Source organism: Parus major, chromosome 9, assembly GCF_001522545.3.
Source record: "Parus major isolate Abel chromosome 9, Parus_major1.1, whole genome shotgun sequence".
Classification (NCBI taxonomy): domain Eukaryota; kingdom Metazoa; phylum Chordata; class Aves; order Passeriformes; family Paridae; genus Parus; species Parus major.
The window spans coordinates 8,558,448-8,580,867 of record NC_031778.1 but is presented as its reverse complement, the minus strand read 5'-3'; the positions used below and the strand labels follow the sequence as shown (position 1 = coordinate 8,580,867).

Below are 22,420 nucleotides of genomic sequence, written 5' to 3'. Positions count from 1 at the left end.
TCCCTCTAAATGTCACAGTTCCTCTTGGGAAACACATTTCAGATGCTTCACTTCTTTAGTTGCCATTAGCATGTCCAGTTAACATCCTGTTTTCCTGAAGATGTACTACAGTGCAATAAAACATTTTAGGGGAAAATTCCCTACCATCCCCTACTCAGTAGACTCAGAAAAGTGCATGTTCTAGGGATCCCAGCCTGATGGTAGCAGCAGAAATGCAATTCAATTTTAGTGCAAATTAAAATACTTTTATAAGTGCTTTCTAGTGTTAGGGCATTCAGAATAATCCTGCTGCTGAATGACTGAGGATGGCTGCTTTGACCACTGAGAACAATGAGATGAGACAATGGAAATAAAGATGTGTTGCTGGAAATGGTGCATTATCTTTATATCTCAATGTCACATCATTACAGAAAGAATGATTAATTCTTGAGGTAGGTGCAAGGCTCCAAAAATGGCTTCTTTGAAGGGAGATATTAAAGAAATAATACCAAAACTATATATTGCCCATATCCCTTGGGGGTAGAACTCATTGGTATCAACAGAGGCAGTTTTTGCTACTGTCACTAAGGCTCTGTGTGTGACCTGTGTGGCTGAAACTTTATTAAAAAAAAGCAAACAAACAGCATAATAACTATGATGGTTCAAAATTTCTGTGGACTGGAGATGATTCTTCACTATGATGCAATGCTATAGTGTATGTCATCAAAAGACACAGTGTATCTTTAAGGATACAGTAAATATTTAGTTTAGATCAAGCTTAGGTTCATCACTACATCTTCAATGAAAAATCACAGTTTAAAAATCCAAAGGGCTTGTTTGTCTGTGGCAAGTTCCTTTGATAACAGAGATGAAAACCACATGTTTATTGTTTGTGCATCTTGGTGTAACAAGCTCTAAAGTTTTGTTGCTGAGTGTGAAGTTTGAGGTAGAGATAAGTAGTAATGGAGCTCTGTCTCACCATTTTCCCTGTTTTAATGTGAACTGAACTGTTGCCTGTTGTGATTTTCAGACTTTACACCAGTTCAAATTTGATTTTCTTCAAGAAGTCTGTCACCATGAGCACTTTATCCCTCTGTGCCTGCCCATAAGGTCTTCAAACATTCCTGGTAAGGCCCCTCTCAGGAGGGTTCCTGTACAGCACTGAGCTGTTGGGAGGTTCAAAGAGCAGATAATAAATAATTCTCTCAAGAGCCATCAGGCAAAAGCCCCAGACAGCTTTTCAGGTGTGCTACTTAAGCAGTGTGATAAAAATAACTTAATTTCAGTATGCCTATAAATAAATGCAATTACCTGGCAGCTCAGTTAGGTGGTGGGAGGTGGAAGCTTTTCACTGGAAGTTTTACCTGGAATTTTTGTGATGACATTTACTAAATCAGTAAGGCTACTGCAGCAGCCTTGGGAGGTGGTGAACTAGGAAAGGATTTCAACAGGTACAGCAGGAATGGGGAGAAGCTCAAGCAGTGGGCTCTTGTCTCCTTTTTACCTCAGTTTTCAGCATCAAAAAATGAATTCAGTTTTGACACTCGGCACTTCTTTTAACAGTAGAAGCTGTTTAGTTCAAATTTGCATCAATTTTTTTGAAAAGTGAGCAAATATTTTTTACAAATAATTTTAAAATGCACTATTTTTCCCATTTTCTTATGTTTATGAAAAATGAAGACACTGTGACACCCTCAGAATCAGCACAGGAATATCGAACATCAGGTATGAGCAACGTGACTGCATAAGTGAGCAGAATTTTACTTTGACCACTGCCACTTTTGGCATGCAATGCATTGTGGCAAATCTTAGACAAAAGTTAATTTATCATTTTCAGAAGTGGAATTGCTCTCAACCTCTGTATTTTACAACTCTACTAGCTTAAAATATGGGAACAACAATTTGAACTTTGTGCCTCTAAGAAGTCAATAGTCTAATGAACTATATAAGTTGAGATTCTCATGTGGGAACATGTATATAAATCATCTTTTATTACTAAATAGTAAAAACTGCATGATTTCAAGAGATAATAATATTAGATTAGTTCATTTTGAGAATTGGAGGAGGAGAATGAAGCAGTCAGACCAGGAAATCAAGGTCTGATTGAGCATTTGGAAAATGAAAGGAGGAAGGGAGGATGTATGTCACCTATATATTAATTTAAACATTCTTGTCCATTCTATTCCAAGACATTCCAGAGTACACCCTGACTAATGAATTTTGCCGTAAGCATTTTCTGATTGGAGTCCTGCTGCGAGAGGTTGGCTTTGCCTTGCAAGAAGACCAGGATATCAGGCACTTGGCCCTGGCTGTGCTTAAAAACCTGATGGCCAAACATTCCTTTGATGATCGATACGCAGAGCCGGTAAAGAAACCCTTCTTTTTCATTTTCTTGTTCATACAGTACCCAAACAGACATGAAACTTCCTTAGCCACTGGTATGTATTTATTAGTTTCTTGAGGATTATCTTGTATCTTTTATTTTTAGGCAAAACAAGCACAAATAGCAAACCTGTATATGCCACTCTATGGAATGCTTTTGGACAATATGCCAAGGATTTACATGAAAGATATGTTCCTCTTCAATATCAATACTTCCAATCAGGTAATTCATGTCCTTTTTTTTGGAGCACTGAAATGATCAAAGTGAGCCAGTCTGAGCCAGTGGGAAGAGGTCCAAGTTTATGCTGGTCACCAATCAGGTAGCAGAATAGTTCTGAAATTGCTGATATATTTTTTGCATCTGCAAAGTTTAATTTGGAAGGTCCCAATTTGCAGAGAACCTGCAGAGCCCTGGGAGTCTGTCCTGTCAAGGAACAGAATGGGGGTCTGGAACAGACCCAGGACACTGCTGTCCCAGGACTGGAGGTTCAGGGATAGAGATTTGGAGCCCCAGACAATGTGTCCAGTACCTCTGCCACAGGCTGGGGTCTGAGGACGTGTCCTCAGGCAGGAGGGGACACAGTGATGTAAAGAAAACCTCCCACTGCCCACAGAGTCTTTGCAGGATTACTTTGTGTACCCAAAGATGGTACAACTGAGGGACCACGAGCTATATCAGGAATGCATACAAGTAACTGAAGGAGGGAAGTGGTACAGAAACATCATAAAACAGCTTTACTGCCACAGAAAATGTCTGTATAAACTGTATATCTGGAGAAATATGTTTGTTTCATAGAAGATACGTTTTAACCATACTGCTTTAAAAACTAGGAGCAGATTTATGCAGAGGTGTTGTGTTTTTCAGTCCTTCCAGCAAATGAGCCCATTTCATTTGTGCATTGCTAATGGCAATTAATGTTCCTTTCCCAATGCTATGTTAATATTTCAGAAACAAGTCTAACACTAGTTAGACTTGACCAGTTCTTTACAGCTTCCACTGTGAGATAGTCTCATATTGCAGGTAACTTTTCAGCAGAGTTTTCATCCTTTAAGGCTGTCATGTTAGAACAGCTGAAAGTAGGTTCTCAAACTCAGAGTCTTAGAAAAACCTCCTAGGTGTGCTGTCATTATCCAAGTTATGAGCGATATCACCTGCTGGAGCTGGTTCTGTTTCTTTCAAATACAGGGATCCAGGGATGACCTGAGCACAGCTGGAGGGTTTCAGAGCCAGACAGCAATGAAACATGCCAACTCTGTGGACACCTCCTTTTCCAAAGATGTTCTGAACTCTATTGCAGGTACAAACAACAGATTGAACAGACACAGGCAGATTTGTGTGTATCTCAATCCATTGTGCTTTCTGCTTAGAGTTCATGGAGGATATCATTAACATTTTTTATACCATATCCAGGGAAACATGGTATGCAATGTTTCTCTTCCCTTTGGGTGTCTTTGGATTGACTTTCCCTTGTGAAGCTGTTCTACTTCCACTGCTTCACTTCCTCCTGCTTTGGAATGATGCCAGTATTCAGGCTCTAAGAAATCCCTTTGCCTGAGTTCATTCTTATAGACTCTGCCTGACATAAAAATAGTTCCAGGGTTTCTCGAAAAACTCCTGCTATCTCATGCAGGCAATATTCACCATTTTTCCAGGCTTAATGGAAAAGTAGAAACACAACTTACTTTGTTCACTACCTCCAAACCCCATTTCAAAATTCAGGGAAATGAATTCAGGCATCTTTCCACTGATTTTTGTGTCTTTCAGTCAGTTCTTACAGAATGCAACAGGCCATTTTAATGCCATGAAAAATGGCAAACTGAATCATGGTACTTCAACTTGTTGCATGTTTTCAGTACTAAACATACCCATCAATAGCTTTGCTATTGGGAGTTCAAAGCACTTGTCTCAATCCAGCATGTGACACATTTTAAGTTCTCCTTTTTATTTTTGGTTAGTTTTCGTATCCATAAATGTTTTAGTTTAGCATGTTTGCTATGACTTTCATTTACAGCCTTTTCATCAATAGCTATCTCTGCAGCAAACCATGCTGACTCCAGAGCTTCCTTAGCAAGTCTTGAATCTAACCCAAGTACCAATGAAAAAAACAGTGAGAGAACTGACACGTGTGAAAAGGTACATGTGCAAATGTTGAAAACGCTTGCTAGAGCTGGGAGTCCATCACTGCACTTAATGAGGCCCTTTGCTGTCCCCTCAACAGATCATGAGACCTTTGTCTTTGATTGGGTCAACTCTTCGTTTTGACAAGCTGGATCAAGCTGAAACTAGAAGCCTTCTTATGTGCTTCCTTCACATTATGAAAACCATTTCAGAAGGTAAACACTGTGCACTCACTAATGCTTATGTTGCTGTAAAATACTGTGAATGCTGAATCCAAGTGAACATTAAATTAGAATAATTATCAGTGTATTTTATGGGCTTTTTAAGTTTAATTCCCTGTAATGGATACATAATATATTTTAATATCTCCCCTTAGATGCACTGATTTCCTACTGGTTGCGAGCACCCTTCTCAGAAATAACAGACTTTTTCAGCATTTTAGAGTAAGTTTACTTTGTGGTTGTTTGTATTTTGTGTTGAATATTCCAAAGTGCTGGCTGCAAACAATTCCTCTTTGGGTTTGTCCATCTATTGGAATAGTCTGAGATAGCTCTTGTATCTTAAATTATTTCACTACAGTCTTCGAAAGTCACAATGAATCGTTATTAATAAGATACATATCCTTCAATATGTTGTAATTTCCATGAGCAAGGGTCATAATGCTTTGAGTTTTCCTCCTAAAAGAGATTTTCATATTAGTTTCCCATTTGGTGTTGAGATTCTGTTCTTCCTTTAGAAAAATATTTAGCTCCTCAAAACTTCCCAGCCATAAGAAAAGTCACATAATGTGGGATGACCTACTTTTCACATCCCCAGGGTGGTTTGCTCAATCCAATCTATGCATGACTGCAGAATCCAGCAGGTAGCTGGTTTTGGAATTTCCTCACCATCTTGTAGTTGAAATGAGAGTTATTTACCTTCAGCTGTTGAAGAAGCAATGCTTTTGCAGCCAGGTTTTTGTCTTTGCCATCTCACCAGGCAGGAATCTTCAACTGTGGAGAAAGAGAACATGGGTGTGCAAAGTGCTGCCACAGCTTGTGTCCTTGGCTGGGAACTGCTGCATTCTATGTGCCATGGGTCTCACTGAGGCACTAAGATTCAGCATTGTTTTCATAAGTACAAGCCATTAATAGGCATAAAATATGTTATTTTATCTTTCAGGGTTTGTCTGCAAAACTTCAGATATCTAGGAAAACGCAATATTGTCAGGTAATTCTGTAGTTACAGACTCGGTGTTGCAGTATTTAAATATTATGGCATTTATTATACTTAAATGATATTAACAGCATATCCATCAATTTTCTCTTGAAAGAATCTCTTTGTGGGACTGAAGCCAGTGTATGCTTCATACCCACTTTTATGCAAATGATGTTATTGTGATGTTCTGCATATCTAAGTACATACCTGCTTTAAAGGATGAATTGCATCATATAATAATCATTATTTTATTTATAACCCAAAATACTGGGGCCATTCTTGACCACATTTCTGTGCATGTGCCAAACAAGGGAACTTTAAACATTGTTTTTCCATCTATGTCATGGACAGAATAGTTTTAATGGGCATAGATAATTCTTTCACAGCAATAAAAAGAAATCTCCTGCCTCTCTGAAAAAATGTGAGGTCATGTTCAGCTGTGAAATGTGGAACACACATTTTGTCTCAGCTGATGTTTCATTTTTAATTTTATATTACTGCTGTGAACTTGTCTGTATGTCTTGCAGTGTCAAAATTAAAGGTCATCAGATGCACCAGCTCTTGCTCCACGGCAGGTTTTGTCAGGCCTGCATTTACTCTTCAGGGACATGCCAAATTTGATGTCACATTTCATAACAGATCAACACTTATTTTCTCTGTCTCCTAACAGGAAAATTGCAGCTGCTTTCAAGTTTGTCCAGGCCACCCAGAATAATGGAACTCTTAAAGGTTCGAACTCCTCTGGCCAGGCATCGGGGCTGCTCTCACAATGGTAATGGCACATTGAATTCTAACTCCACAAACCCTCAGCCTGGCCTGCCATCCTCCAGCCCTCAAACTCTGTCACAGCATTGACTGAAAAGAGGCTGACAAAACATGTAACAAATTTCAGAGGTCCCAGAGCTTTAAACTGTAAAAAAGTTGAGTCTCTTTGGCTTGACTTACAAGCTGTTGGTTAGAGTGTTATGTTCAGGGAGTAATTCTGTCCTAGAATTATTTTAATCATGTAAATTTATGAAATTACATTTTTAAAAGAAATAAACAGGAAGTGCATTTTTAAGTCACCTGAATTTTGAGATGTTAAATCTTCCTGAATTCTACACTAGTTACAAATATAAAATCCTTTCAAAAATTATAATAATCATTGGTATTTTAGTTCTAAGCTTCTCATTATAAATTAATGATGTATTTGTCAGCATCAAAGAGGATTAAAAGAATACATGAATATGCACACATGTATTTTTACTGTCATTGCCAGTTTGTCATCATTTCTCTCACCTCATAAAAACTGTATTATTTCTATCTTGAACATGATATACTTTTCTTACATTCTGAGGTAACAGAACTTACCTCAGTTTTTCTTCACCCAAAGAGAGTTTTCTAAACATCAGCCAGTAGCTGATGCTTTTTTTATTTGTTCTATTTGTTCAGTATTTATTCTTTTTTTTTCTATTCTTAATGGTACCTTTCAATTGCAGGATGCATTCTACTTCAAGTCATGATGGCCACAAGCACCACAGATCCCAAACATTACCAATAATCCGGGGCAAAAATGCACTTTCCAACCCCAAGCTCCTGCAAATGATAGACAGCAGCACTGCAAGTAAGTACAGAAATTATTTACTCCCCTCTGGAATTCTGTGGGATTTAGATCAGGCTCTACACAGACCTTACCTTGACAGCAGGCTTTTAAAATCATGAGACTGGAGTCATCTATCCCACTTCCCAGTTAGGCTTCTTTCCTCCTTTGAGGATGACCAGAAACAGTGAAAGGATGTTCTCACATCACTGGTGCAGTTGGTGAGAATTGACTCAAATTTCCTCCCCTTCCATCTCCTATGAGCAGTTTTCTTCAGAATAACACTTTGATTAAAAGTGCAGTTAGGACCCCATCTCTGCTGTGATGAGACCTAAGGACCAGATTGCAGAATTAAATTGTCTTTGATGACACTCAGGAGATTGTTTTTCATCTTTCTATTTTATGCTGCAGGTACCTCCAGTGAAACAGACATTGTACAGTATGTAGACACAGAGGCAAACATTGCTACAGAAGTTTCCCTCACAATCCTTGACCTGTTGTGTCTTTACACTCTGAATCACCAGGTATGTTTTGCTGGTTTTCTTTTCTGCTTGAACTGGTGGGATATGGGGTGAAAGGAAGGCCTGGGGGAGCAGGCACACAGAAAACTTGAAATGTCCAAGACAGCAGGATAGGGAAATAAGATGTGTCAGTCCCCAGTGAAGGTCTTTTAGAAGGGAATTGGTTCATAGTACCCAAACTGAATAGAAGGTGGTGGAAGAAGAGCATCCTACATATCCAGGGCTATGTACAACTCTGCTCTTCTTGGAAGTGTCTTGTATCTAGTATTACACCACTTTTTCTGGATCATGCTTGTCCCACGAGACTTCAGAGATTGTCAACAACAGATTTCCAAACTGCTTGTTATCTCTATCTCTTCAAGTCAGCAGGTGAATCCTCTGCCTCTTTAAAATTTGCTCAAATTTCCCAGATGACTTGCTGAAGGTCTCACAGCCACAATACAGCAAGCAGCTCCTTTCACATTTTAGTGCTCCCTCTCTGTCACCCTAACCCTTTAATATAAGTGTATACAACCCATGAGTAGTACAGGCATAGCAAAGTGCTTTTCTTGAAAAACTGCAAGAGTCTGCATCAAGCTGGGAAAGCATCATCTGCAGAAATTTGACATTGAAAAAAGCATCTCTCGAGGAGCACTCCGAGGTAATGTCCAGCAGATCCTTTCCTGTTTATTCACTTCCATAACCACAATGTCCTGTCTTGTCTGTGAACTTTTCAGAGGCAGCTCCAACAATCTGATTGCCAGAATGTGTTGATGAAGAAAGTCTTTGACACACACATGCTCTTTTTGCAAATCAACCAGTCAGCAGCAGCTCTCAAACACGTCTTTGCTGCTCTGCGGCTGTTCGTGGGCAAGGTAACTCTGGCTTTATTCTGTTAGTCATGGCTATCAGTATGTCACAGCAAGTACAGCTTGGGGACAATTGGACTTGGCAAGGGTTCTGAACTTACTCTATTAACAGTCATTCCTGACACAGTCTGATTTATTGCTGATGAAGTTCACAATGTCTGAAAATACAGTTCTGATTTGAAATTGGAAAATTTAGTAAGAAGGGGAAAGTTTTAATGTAAGTAGGTAAGTGATGTTCAGCTCTGTAGTGTATCCATTGATTTTCCTGCTTTTACCACCTGTGGAAGAAAGCTTGAAACCCTATAGAGGTCCATGGTCTTCGTTTGCAGAGTCCAGCAGTGAATGATTGCTGCTGTTCCCAGAGGAACTAGCTGGAGAGTACTCCCTACACTTCACCGAAAGTTCATCCATAGATACAGTTTTACCTGGTTTGAAACATAAGAAACAATATGATTATGTGTCAAACTGTTTCTTTGCTTGCTTTGCACTTGTGTAAAATGTCATGGGCAATTAGGCACTTGGTGCCAGCTGCAAAGGTTGCACAATTTCCAAGTCTCAGACTTAGATGAGATCCTCTGAAAACCAACCAGGATGTAGCACTCACATAACAATTGTTCTGGAGAAGTGAGAATAAGCAAGGTTGGCCTCAGTTCCTGGGTGTTTTTATGGAACACAAGAGTGTAGCTGAGTTTATAGCATGTGGCCTCCCTCTGGTTGCTGTCTCAGGGGAAAGGAGGAGGAAATCATGCTTTTCCCAGTAGTGCAGCTTGAGGATGTGGGGGAAATATGAAGTAAGGCATCCACAGACAGCTTTAAATGACATACCAGACAGCTGGGAATGGAAGAAATCTATGCAATGGGGAGAATGAATAAATATCCAGAATTTCCCTTCTCATTTATCCTGTCGCTTTTGGGATTGAGTTCTGCCTTGATGGTCCTGTGGCAGCAGGGACCTGCTGTGGTTCCTGCAGCAGAACCCCTCAGGCAGGAATTACAATCTGTAGCCCATGTGTGCATTTCCACCTCTCTTACCTCAGTCTTCTGTTTCATTCACCCTGCTGGTAACAGTGGGTATGGTTTGGAGAGCCTTCCTCTGTTGTTTCCTGCTCTTCAAACCCTTGACCTCTGGAAGTTCACTGACCATGCTAATCAAAGTATTTTCCTTCTGCTGAGCAGCTTTTACAGCCATGCAGAGCTCCCCTGCTTTTCCTGGTTAGCTATTGTGCCTTCCTTGCAGATTCCTCGCTGCTGGGCTCTCTGTGTGCCAGCTGCTCTCGGGCCTTCCTAGAGGCCAGTTTGATAGCATCAGTGTTTGTAGGAAAACCTGAGTATAGCTCGTAATTAATCTTAATTTGTGTGTGGGATTATGTTTATTTATGATTTAATGATTTTTAAACCCTGCTATGAATAACTGTGAGAGAGTTACTGAAAGGTTAAGAAAAAATTGCACCGAGCCCTGAGAGTAGTACTGAACACATTCACACTTTATTTTTTCAATAGTTCCCATCAGCATTCTTCCAAGGACAAGCAGATCTCTGTGGTTCCCTCTGCTATGAAATCCTGAAGTGCTGTAACCATAGGTCACGTTCAACTCAGACAGAAGCATCTGCTCTTCTTTATTTTTTCATGAGGAAGAACTTTGAATTTAACAAGCAGAAGTCGATAGTCAGATCCCATCTACAGGTAAGTGAAGTGTGAGATCATCAATATTTCACTGGTGTGCATTAGTTTTTATCATTATTATTTTTATGCATTGAAGCAAGGCAATCCTTTTGCAGTCCTCAGACAGGCAATTCTCTGTGGCAGCTTGAATTTCCTGCCAAGTCTGAAGTTGGACTGGATTCTCTGCTGTTCTTGGGCTGCTCAGCTCTGTTCCAGGGAGAGACAACAGCTGTGAATGTATCTGCATTGCCAGATTAATGGCTATTCTTGACTCACGAGTTGCTTACAGCAGTTGGAGCACAGCTGATGAAGGAATTAAACAGAATCTGAGAATCTGGCAATATAGGAACAGACATGTGAAGTCCAGTAATAACATATTTACACTGCAAAATGTGAGCAGTTAGAAAATTTTGAAAGATTACTCATAGTCCTTGCCTTTGTACATGTTACCTTCATAAGACAGATATGAAATTACACTGCCTGGTGCATCAAGTCATACTAAAACACGGGTTAAAACCTCTTCTGAAACTCTGATTTCTCTGCTAATTGCATCCTGTGTTTGCTCCCCCTGTGCAGCTCATCAAGGCAGTGAGCCAGCTGATAGCGGATGCGGGGATTGGCGGATCTCGATTTCAACATTCACTCGCAATTATAAATAATTTTGCTAATGGAGACAAGCAGATGAAAGTAAGAAACATTTTTTGTCAATCACTACCTCTTGCAAAAGGTCAACAATTTCACAGGAGCAAGTGTTTCAGTAAATAAAATTGCTGGCTCTATTAGCCAGTGATTTATGCATTCATAAAGTGCCTTTCTCAGGCAATCTGAAGTTCATGAAGGTGTTTGTGACTCAAAAGCTTAATACCTGAAAATAATGTTTAAACAAAAATTATTTTTATTTGAAAATTATATTATTTGGGTTTTTTTGCTTATTTTCTTCATTTGCCTCATGTCAGAGGTCATGCATTGGGACCAATGGAAAACAACTGCAGTTAACAAACAATTTTTAGTCTACAATTGCTTCTTTTCTCTGTTCAGTAAATGTGTAGCAAAAACAGGCACAACAGCTGGGTTTTGTAAGACCTTGCTTACTCACTGAAGGTATACTTGGCTCTTAGATGAATTACCACTGCTGTTATAGTAATTGTCGTACTAAAATTGTTGAAAAAAGATTCTGTTTTTTTTAATTTTTACAATTCTTGCCCAAACATGTGTCAATGTGCATTTTCAGTTTTATACTTTGGAGGTGTTGTCCTTCTCTGAAGGTGACTTTAGGATATCTCCACTGAGATTAATAATGAAGCTAGCATAAGCAAATTGGTAGATAACTAGCAGAAGTAATTTGACGTATTGTATAATAAGATGTCATGAAAATTCTATATGTTTTTGAAGTCCAGCTTTGATTTCACTCACTGCAGCCAGTCACACTGCTTCTGTGACTTGCTCATCTCTGTGTGACATAGAGCAGGGAGTATTTAATTTCATTTACTTTTTCTGAATGTTTTGCTTTTAAACAAAGCAAAGGATGTAAATAAATCTGAAAACAAATGTATTTCACTGCATATCTGAAAAGGAAAAACTGAAGAGCTGGGCTAAATATGTTGAGAACAGCTGGTGTGAGTAATGTAAGGACTCTGTTTGAATCTAGCACAGTGTGAGAAGGTTAGGAGCCAGACTTGTGCTTTATTCCCATGCTGAAACATGCTGGGAGTGTAGTTAAGCAGGACTACCTATATCTATATGTGCAAGGATCCATTCTGGACCCAGTAAGCAATGAGGAACACCTGTTCCAGTTCCCTGACTTCAGCAGAGCTGCTGGAACACGTGAATGACTTGGGCCATCCTGTAGTGCTCTGACACATCAGGAAAAAACATCCAGGGTCTGTGTGCAATGTGCAGTGTGTGCATGCTCTCCAAAGCCTCCCCAGCTAGGGAAGGGGATGGAGGTCCTCTGTAAGCAGAACTTTATCTTGTACAGGGGTGCAGCATGTGGCTCTTTGGATGGTTTCAGTGATGCATTGCTTATCTTTCCCAAAGAACGTTAATTTCCCAGCAGAGGTGAAGGATCTGACCAAGCGCATCAGGACGGTTTTGATGGCCACAGCTCAGATGAAGGAGCATGAGAAGGACCCTGAGATGCTGGTGGATCTGCAGTACAGCCTGGCAAACTCCTATGCCAGCACACCTGAGTTACGCAGGACATGGCTCGAAAGCATGGCCAAGATTCATGCAAGAAATGGAGATTTATCAGAGGTAAGGTAAATAAATGAACAGGAGGTCAATTTGTCTTTAGGCTGAGCTGGTCTGATGGAAAGGGCTTTGGGAGACCAGCAACAATAGTGAGTTAAGAGAATCATACAGTCTGTCTCATATAGTTGAAATCAGAGGAGCAGAGGTTTGAAAACACCTGGAGATGTGATATGCTCAGCTTGCCTGATCATGAGTACCTGATACATGCTGGAGCAAGACTTGAAACTGTCTGTTTCAAGGGAAGCTGAGGGCAGTGTCACTTTGGCACCTCTGCTGCCTACTCCTAACAGGCACAGTAGCTGTGGTGTAGAGGAGGTTATGAGCAGTGAGTAATTCACATAAAGGATTTTTTTCTCCCTTACTGCAGCCTAGAAGAGGAGCTTTGCTTATAATGTGTTGTCATTTTCATCAAGGACCAAATGGGTGATGCAAAATTCCATTGAATAACCCAGAAATACCTTATTTATTAAGTCATCTTAATGGTTTTCTTGAAAAAATCTATGCATTTATATGAGACACCTTGTAAAATTTACACCTGAGGAGGATTTCATCATTTAATCCTTTATTTTCTTTGATTACTTTTGTCTTCCCATTTCTACCTTATGATTTGAGAATGCTGAAAGTATATGTTCCTTATCACATGTATGCTTTAATTCAGGGTGCTTTAACATATCCATGTGTATTGGATGTCTCTCTTTACAGGCTGCTATGTGCTATATTCATATTGCTGCTCTCATTGCAGAGTACCTGAAGAGAAAAGGTAAGATCAACATATTCAAAACCAACTGTGTGTCTATAAATATTATTGTTCAAAATCAATTTTGGCTATCCCATTTTCCTTCCTCATATGTAAAGTATTCTTAAAGCATCTTGAATTCTTCCCAAATGTTTTATTTTTAAAATATATCGTAAATGCTAGTCTTAGACTGGAACAGTGAAAGTGTGTTTTGTGTAAAGAGGGTTAATTAAATGTTCAGCAAACTAGTGCTAATAGAGAATGCTTCACTTCTTAGTGTGTTGTTATTAAATATGCATGTATTAACACATACCAGTAGCAGTATACTAATACCATCTTACAATATCATAGGTTACTGGAAAATGGAAAAGATTTGTACCTCACGTATGCTCCTGGAAGATGCTCAAGTCTCTGATAGTAATGTGTTACTAACAACTCACAATGGAGGAAGTGAGTGCTCTAACCATGCCTGTTTGTGGGTCAAATAACACAAATAGGAGACATTAAAAAAAACTGCTGTTTTCCAACTGATCTGGAGAAATATCAACCAAATGAAAACTGTTTCTAGTGCATGTTGAAGGCTGTTATAGAAAGCAATGTTGGAAACATCATGAGTTCTTTCCCTGATGCTCTTTGGCTGGTTTGATGGATTGCTCAGAATGTCTCTGGTTATGGGCTTTTGCAGCAGGAAAATCCCTCTTGGGTAAATTGGTGTTTAGCATGCAAATCCATGTCCAATTCCTTGGCTATCCAAAGCTGGGAGGGCAGGGGGATGGAATTAATATCTGGTTATCCATATGTAACTTTGTATAGATAAAGGAGGTTTTTTTAAATCTATGATGCTTATTTAAAAAATAAAGTGCAGGCTTATATTTTTTAATGCTTCTATGCCAGTGGTTATTTAGTTTATGAAATCTGTATTTCATAGTAATTCTCAGCATGAAATATGTGAGCAATTTCCAGGGTCAAGGGCAAATATCTGGGGAAGAGAAAACAGTTTGGGAAAGAGTATAGTCTTTCTTTACATTTGGAAGTGTCTGTGAACAAGATGAAAAAGTGCATCCTTTTAGAAGGAAGTTTTCTGTGAAGAGCAGTAGTTGTGAGACAGTTCAGTAGTGGTAAAAGACTTTGCCTGAATAAAGATTATAGTAGCTGGAATGAATGAAGAACTTGGGCGATTTTAAACCTGTACTTAAATGGTTTCCAAAACTTGAGAGAGAGAGTGGAGGCCCCATCCCAGTATGTATGAGTTAGCTTTTTTAGTAGAGCCACAGTAGCATTTTCCTACTTTTAATTTAAACATGGGTCTTGCCAGGAGTTTGTCACCACCCTGGCAGCCTTACCTTCTCCTCTCCAGAGCAGTAGGAACGTCCTTGCTGGGCAGACCCTTCCTGATCTGTAAAGTGTGATGCTTGTGCAAGTTCTTTCTGCTGCAATGGCACTAAGGCTTCAGCTTAGCAAATACTCAATTTAAGCTCGGTTTTATTCCTTGTGAGCCTTCCCATCTGCAGCTGCTGCCACCAGAGCTCTCTGCAGGGCAGTTCCTTGGCCAGGGCCCTGGCAGCGCTGCTGGGCAGGGCAGGACAGGAAAGGCACTGGCCATGCTGGCATGGCCTGGAGCCCAGCACAGGCACAGCATGCCCTGCAGCCACCTCCCCTGGGCTCTGGCAGTCCTGGGGGACTGTGTCCCTGGGAGTCCTGACACGTGCAGGTCCCCCAGGTGTGACTTGTGTCACCTCAGCCTGCGAGGGTCATTCCTGTGCACAAAGGAGTGTTGCACACGAAGCTTTGCAAGGACTGCCAGCCAAAAGGAGCCAAAATGCCAAAGAGAGGAATAATGCATCAGGAAAATGCTATCATTCCCATTTACGTGGAGAAGTGAATTTATATCATTGAGGAAAATTTGTAATAGTCTCATAAATTCAGTCAGCTCCATTTGTGCTTCTCATTACTTGGGCTGTGAAAGAAATTAACTCGTCAGCTCTGTTTTAATGGCATCTAGTAACTTCTTGAAGTATCTGGTCATTCAGTCATTAATTTCTTTCTTATGATTTGCACTTCAAGGCTTATTTTCCATGGGATGGCCTGCTTTTCTGAGCATTACCCCCAACATTAAAGAAGAAGGTGCTATGAAGGAAGACTCTGGGATGCAAGATACTCCCTATAATGAGGTCAGCAAGGTCAACATTTATATACCTGTTCTGCATTAACAGAGTGTTATTTCCAGTGGAATCCTGTGCATGTTACAACAAATTATAGTGAGTGCACTCAGGCATTGTTAAAAGGCACTCAGGTTTTGAGTGAAATGTCACAGCTGTTCAGTGGTGTTCATCTAAGGAGAACATAAAGTACCAGAGTTGAAAGTCAGGGCAGGGGGAAGCCCATGAAGCAAACCCATTCTTCTGCATGAGATGTCAGCTATTCAAGTATTTTCATGCTACTGTTATTTCAGGTTCTTTGTCTAAAGAAGAGCTAGGTCACCAATACCTGATTAAACATTGTGTAATTGCAATAAACCTTAATATAGAAGTTCCAGAATAAAAATGAAGTAGTGGGTATGTGGTTTTGCTGCATTGCTATTAATTAAATGCCACCAGCTGTCAAGTCACTGAGCTATTTGCATTTGTGAAATTGCAGAATATTCTCGTGGAACAGCTGGAATTGTGTGTTGAGTACCTCTGGAAGTCTGAGAGATACGAGCTTATTGCTGAGGTTAACAAGCCCATCATTGCTGTTTTTGAAAAGCAGAGGGACTTTAAAGTAAGTGGGAGTTTGGTTTGGGTCTTTTTAATTATCCTAAGGCAACAGTAAAGATCAAAATTTTTAGGCAAAAAAATGTGCTTTCTTTAAAATGAGTGTTTTCTTTCCTCCTGTGTGAAATTTCTCCTTTTAATGCTTTGTGCTGTGAGAAAATAAAAAACTTTGGTGTCTTCCCTGACTCTTTTCAGCATCAATGCAACAGTAAATGTAAAAAGATTTCAAACAAACCTCTTGTCTTAGCCAGTGGATATGATTTTTTGCATGGGTTTTAAACCAAGAGCACATTTGCGTTGTATTTAAGTTTAGAAAATGCTGATAAATTGTATTATTTATTCACAGTTCAGGGTTTCTTAGTTTCTTATTTACTTGGCAATTTCAGTACACAATGATGTATAATTAGAGATTATAATCTCATTTACTGATTTTTCTGGGTTTAAAATGAAAGAAACACAAAGTGGTAGGCAGCAATAAACAGTACTCTAAGGAAGCAGGTGCTCAGATTTTAATTTAGCTGCAGATTTGTTCACTATCCTGAGAAAGTGCTGTTTAGTGGTAACTGTGGAAAGGACATTATTGTGTGGGGTTGGAAGCTCACTGGAGTTGTTGGCACCTTGTTCTCACCTGCACAAACAACACTTGGGTTTTCTGAGCCCTTACTAGGTCAGCAGCAGTGTCTGGTGGTGGGATGATTCCCTGTGACCCTGCACACAAAGGCTCCACTGCCACAAAACTCCTCAGAAGATGGCAGAAGCCCTGCAGTGAATCTTTAATGACTGCTAACAAGGTTAAACCATTCCCTTAGCACTTAGAGCCATCTTTGCAAAGGTTTGGGAAGGCAGCTAAGGCAAGCCAGGGTTGTGCAGAGCTGTGCATTTCCCAAGGTGCTGGCACACCCTCACCTCCCTCCCTGTGCCTGTCTGTCCCTGCAGAGACTGTCTGACCTGTACTACGACATCCACCGCTCCTACCTGAAGGTTGCAGAAGTAGTGAACTCTGAGAAACGTCTCTTTGGGCGATATTACCGGGTGGCATTTTATGGGCAGGTAAGTGAACTTGGGCTCCTTTGTCTCCACAGTCAGAGATTTCAGACCTGTTTGTGATGCAGCTCAGGGAAGCACCTGGTAGTGAATCCCAGGGTAAACTCTGCCTCGTGGGTCAGACTCCCAGCAGGATTTTGGTCAGGAGAGAGCACTTGGTTGCCTCTTGTAAAGCCCTGCTGTGGATTTAGTGGTGTATTAGAGAAGACTTTTGTGTCAGCTTTAGTTCTTGACTTCATAAGACAAAGCTGAGACTGAGGCAGGGCAGGTTTGTTCAAACTACAACAGAAATAGAACCAGATAAGGCGTCTTTGATATATGGCACTCTCCTCTAATAGATCTTAAAGCAGAGCAGTATGCAGTAGATGCTTTGTTGTGTTTTTCACTGACTCTGCCTTCTGCTTCCAGGCCACCTGAATCTGTGCAATGTACTGTAGAATAGCATTATTCCCTCTGCTGTGCTTCAGCACCCTTGAAGCATTATTTTGTGCTTTCTTCCACCACAAACCAGTGTAGCAATCCAGCATGTTCCTTTTAGTCCTGGTTTTGGCAAGCATAAAATTTTCTGTGCTCTAAAATATAAAGTGTGTAAACAACAGATTGATGTGAATCATTCTGTTTGCTAATTAGATTTTAATGCAGAAATTTGCTCTTTTCTCCTTTTGATCTTATTCAAGGCTGTGGTAAGTCTAGTTCTTTTGCATGTTTTGTTTAATTCTCCTCACACATCCTTCATCCTTCCCTCTACTGTTACTTAGCATTAATTTACCTTTGCTCTTGATTCTTTGGTTCGTGGCAGATGAAATAATGTTGCTGCATTCATTGTTGCATCCTGCAAACTAACTTTTGTTTGTTCAGTTACCTGAATTACTGAGCTGTATCTGTCCTCATGTTGTGTGTGCACTGTGGGGCCCAATGCTGCTTCATCTCATCTCAGTAGAAGTTCCTCCCAGCTTCACTGGGAGTGGGATTGGACCCCCTCTTCCTCTGTTGAAAGTCTTGGGGTGGCATTAATGCTGTTTGAATGCAAGCCTGCTTTCCTGGGCTGCACAGCAGCTCCCGAGTGGAGGGCTGCTGTGTCAGGCTGAGGTCTCTGGCAGCGGTCACTGGAGCACTCTGGCCATGGCCATGGTCCTGGCAGTCCCTTGTAGGAGCAAACAAATGGGAATTCAGAGGGGAATGGCAGGTCCTGGCTCTCTGGAAAGATTAGCAAAGCTCAAATTTCCTATGCAAGGAGGAAGTGAGCTGCACCTGAGGAAGGGAGGTTTTCCTTGTGCCTGGCCTTCCTCAAAATGGGAGCAGCACGGGGCAAAACAAGACTCTCCTACTTGCAGCCTCTGGCCAGAGCTCTCCCAGAGCCAGTGGCTCTCCCACTGGGTAATTCAGCTGCAGCTCTTCTGCTGAACTGGGCTGGCATCTCTGTAACAGTGCAATGACTTTCCAGGTGCCAGTGCCACAAGGGCAACTTCATTTAAACAGCTTTAGTGCTCTAAAGGGTGTGACTTTGTCATAGCTGTGTCATAGCTGTGACTTTGTCATAGCTGTGTCTTCCTCTGTTTGTTCCCCTAGTCACTGGGCTCTAAAGGCAACCAGCACTGCATTCTCCTTGCCCTTTGCAAGAGAGATGTGATGTGGCTGCTGTTCCTTACCTGAAATTAAAGCTGCAGAGAAAGCAGATTAAAGAACAAATGGATAATGTTAATCCTGGGAGGGAGAATTTTGGAGGTTCTTAGTGGAGAAAGATGATCTGCAGCTGCACCCGAAAACTGTTCTTCATGCAAAGGCAGAGACAGTATTTGGTTACTGCATTGCTGCAGGGACCCTGTGCATGGATAGTTTGAATTAATGTGATCCTCAGGGAGGAGACAGTCATCTGTTTTCACCAGCAAGATTTATTTGCTGGCTCAGGGAGCCAGATCTCATGGCAGCTGCTGTTTTAGACCGCACATTCTGTTAGAGGCCTTTGGTGACAATATCTCATTGCACCCCCAAGTGACCACACTAGCCAGTGCATATGAGTTTACTCATAGATGAGTGTTTGAGAAGTCAGTATCTCTCTTGAATTAAGAGCCAAAAAAAAAAAATCCTGTTAAATATATTGAATAGCTGGGAACTCATATTGTGCTGATAGGCAAAGACATTCAAGACCTGTGTTTCAGAGCAGTGCCAGGTAAAGGTAGAGCTGAGGGTTCGTTCTCCTGTGTGTACAAGAAGCTGGAGAAGTTGGAGGGCAGAGTTTCATAGTGAACACAATCACTTACTGTGAGAAGAGACAGGAAAAGAACCATTAGATGTCAATTCCTGGCAGGTCAAGCAGAAGCTTTACCTCAGCACCTTTCAACAAAGGGCAGAGAAGGGTCTGATGTACTGTGAGCCCCAAGGCTGTGTCTGGAGGTGTGTGAGGATGAGGAAGGGCCTTATCAGAACTCCCAGTGATAGGCCTGAGTCACAGCTTCTCTCAGAACATCAGAGCTCAGTGGAAACCAGTGACCTGCTGTCCAGGAGGTCATCTGCCTTCCATCAGCTGCTCCCTGTAAAAATTTTCATCTGTGTTGTCCTTGCAGGACCAAACCAGCCAGGATGAAAATAATCCAGGGATATGCATTGATAATGTAACCTTGGCTGCTTAATATTTTAAAATCCTGAAATTGGAGGATATTTGGCTTCTGAAATGTATTTAATCTTACTTTTAATAGTCTTTGCCAGACATATAGCATATGGCAGACATGATTATTTATAGCTCACAGTTAACTTCTGCTTGTCACTTGTCAGTTGAAATACTGTAGGGAATATGTGCTTAAATGATGTCTCTTGCATTAGAGATAAGACTAAATCTGTTAGTTGTTTGCTTTCAGGTATTTTTTTTTAAGTAAAACGATTACCAGAGATATCATCTCAGTGTGCCATGCAGCATCAGCAGAGATTTGGCACTTACATATAAACACTGTGTTCCAGCATGCAAACATACACAGAATCAGGGTTTAAGAGCATAAACTATATTCTAGCTTGCTTTGTGATTAATCTGGAAAACATGAGGGGTTTTGTTGAAAACACTGAATAGTAACAGAAAGCAGATGTCTTTTGACAGAAACAGTCCAGAATAGTATGTTTAAGTATGATTTCATCAAACTAATGAGTTTTTCCCACATAAGGCAGTTTTGCTTCAGTGGAAACAAGATCAGAAACCAGATTGTGGTCCTGTAGATATTTTCTCAGTGTAATCAATAGGAAGTCAATTGCCTGCCCAGCCCAACAGATGTTTATAGGATATCAACTTTGGAGCTCTAGATTTTTTTCTCTAATTACCTGTGAAGTTCTTCATATGCCTATGGAATCTAATTGATAATGTTGTTAAAAATCATGCAGTGTTAGAAGGTCACTGTGAGACTGAAGAAGATGCTGTCAGATGAGCTGCTGTTGCAGCTATTAGTTATTGGCTCCCAGTAATGCCCACAGTACTCCTGACACTTGCCAAATTAAAAGGTAATTATATTGCCCCTCACTGAAGGAAAAGCCAGAGATGCACATATTTGTTAATCCCCGCTGAAATAAAGCTTGGGGGTGGTTCCTAAAAAAGCAATGAAATTCATAGCTCATTTTATTTCTGTTTTGGGTTTTTTTATGATGATATGCCTAATCAATAATTTTAGAGGGCAAAGTTGAAAAACACTTCCAGATAAAAAGGCTGAACTTTAGCATGAGTACCTTCTGAAGAGGTTTTGGAGATATCTCTTGCCTTCATTAATTTCTGCTTCTCTGTTTTTTCTACAGATAGCAGTTTGCTTAGGCCTATTGTAGAATTAGCCATCCAAGTCATATCATGTGAAGTTCAAAGGGCCTTGGGTCTGACGGTATTAATGTTGTCTCCCTTTGCCCTATCCCTGCAGCTTCAGGTGTTTTTCTCTGGGTCAGTTTGCATTAAGGTGAAAGGAAGAGGCTTTGAGTGCAGCTGCAGTGGTGCCCATCACCAAATTGCATATGAAATCCTAGGAGGGGGCTGGTGCTGCCCTTGGACTTGAATCCAGTCCTTGTTAATGGGGCACCTGCTGCTTTCTGCTCAGCTGGGAGAGCTTCTCCTGGAGCACTGATGTGTACATGTTCATCTTGTAGCAGTTGAGTGTCTCACCTGCAGGTGATGCAATGCTCTGTTAGTTTTCAGAGGCTGGCATTTCTTCTGAAACCTGACAGATTCATGTTCAGCTCTTCACTGGACCCTTTTATTAAATCTTTGCCAAGTCCATCCAGTGTATTAAATAATGACCTTAACAAGACTGTACCTTTTTTGCGGAGGAACATGGTCTGTGTGTCTTTTTTTTGCTTTTCTTTTGAAATGTGAGTAATTTGTTAATTGTCTCTGGAAGTGCTGCAATTCTATATGGCCTTTCAAGGTGCTCACTGGAGTTTCCCTTCAGCTGCCCCGAGGACATGCAGACTGGTTCCCAGGTGCTCCCCATGCCATGGCCATGGGCAGCAGTGCCCAGCCTGTGCCTGCACACATGCCTCACAGAGGAAGCACTGGAGATGATGTGCTGCACATAGCCCTGCTTGTCTGTGTCCAGCAAACAGCTGTTAATTGAACCAAATTATTAAAATTCAAAGAATTTTTAATGTCTAGTTTTTAATCCGTGAGGGTTTTTTCATCATGCACACATCAGCATTTTCAAGAAAGCCCTTTAACTCTTGGAGCAGGTCAGTCTCTTAAGTGAATAAATGTGTAGGGATATTTTTCTGGGTAACTTTGCAGATTGCAGACCAGTATAAACACTGACCTCTAGGCACATGTCTGCTAGGAGTGGACAGAGGTAAGCTTTTAACTTAGGTGCTGGAAGTGGCCTAAAGGATGGTCTGGTGGGTATACAGGCAACCTTGATTCCTGATATAAGCACCTCAGTTTTTCCCTGCCTGTTATGTTCACTGTATCCTTTTGTTTCTCTCCAAACAGGGCTTTTTTGAAGAAGAGGAAGGTAAAGAGTATATCTATAAAGAGCCCAAATTAACTGGCTTGTCTGAGATCTCTCAAAGACTGATGAAACTTTATGCAGACAAGTTTGGAATAGATAACGTGAAAATCATCCAGGATTCCAACAAGGTACAAAAGACATGTGGAAAGACAAGGGAGAGAACTGAGTGCATGGTACAAGATGAGCAGGCAGATGTTGGCTGCAGTGCAGAAGCAGGTTGTTTTCTGTCTCGTTTAGCTTTCATCCATTTTTGACAGTGGCTGTAGTCAAAAGTCCCACACTTCTTAGGTAAATACTTCTCAGTAAAATACTTTTCATATCCATCCATGATCTGAGTATTACATTTGAAGTCTCAGTTTACATCGGTATGGCTATAAACAAATAAATAC

At 40.7% G+C, this 22,420-nt stretch overlaps 1 protein-coding gene across 15 annotated transcripts in view; it reads left to right on the top strand.

Moving 5' to 3' along the window:
- DOCK10 (dedicator of cytokinesis 10) overlaps positions 1-22,420 on the top strand; it is a 141,229-nt gene that overhangs the window by 110,771 nt on the left and 8,038 nt on the right. For 8 of the 15 annotated variants that reach the window (XM_019007829.2, XM_019007826.2, XM_033516574.1 and 5 more), the window contains exons 30-52: positions 1,010-1,106; positions 1,660-1,704; positions 2,169-2,344; positions 2,468-2,584; positions 3,548-3,659; positions 4,374-4,495; positions 4,581-4,695; positions 4,857-4,923; positions 5,642-5,689; positions 6,348-6,449; positions 7,156-7,280; positions 7,668-7,780; positions 8,494-8,631; positions 10,126-10,308; positions 10,864-10,974; positions 12,325-12,540; positions 13,240-13,297; positions 13,625-13,723; positions 15,338-15,444; positions 15,911-16,033; positions 16,963-17,076; positions 17,748-17,753; positions 22,013-22,159. In XM_019007829.2, the coding sequence (XP_018863374.1) occupies positions 1,010-1,106; positions 1,660-1,704; positions 2,169-2,344; positions 2,468-2,584; positions 3,548-3,659; positions 4,374-4,495; positions 4,581-4,695; positions 4,857-4,923; positions 5,642-5,689; positions 6,348-6,449; positions 7,156-7,280; positions 7,668-7,780; positions 8,494-8,631; positions 10,126-10,308; positions 10,864-10,974; positions 12,325-12,540; positions 13,240-13,297; positions 13,625-13,723; positions 15,338-15,444; positions 15,911-16,033; positions 16,963-17,076; positions 17,748-17,753; positions 22,013-22,159 (2,541 nt within the window). The remainder of the gene's footprint in view (positions 1-1,009; positions 1,107-1,659; positions 1,705-2,168; positions 2,345-2,467; positions 2,585-3,547; positions 3,660-4,373; positions 4,496-4,580; positions 4,696-4,856; positions 4,924-5,641; positions 5,690-6,347; positions 6,450-7,155; positions 7,281-7,667; positions 7,781-8,493; positions 8,632-10,125; positions 10,309-10,863; positions 10,975-12,324; positions 12,541-13,239; positions 13,298-13,624; positions 13,724-15,337; positions 15,445-15,910; positions 16,034-16,962; positions 17,077-17,747; positions 17,754-22,012; positions 22,160-22,420) is intronic. The other 7 variants (XM_033516575.1, XM_015637888.3, XM_019007833.2 and 4 more) reach the window with 5 other exon arrangements.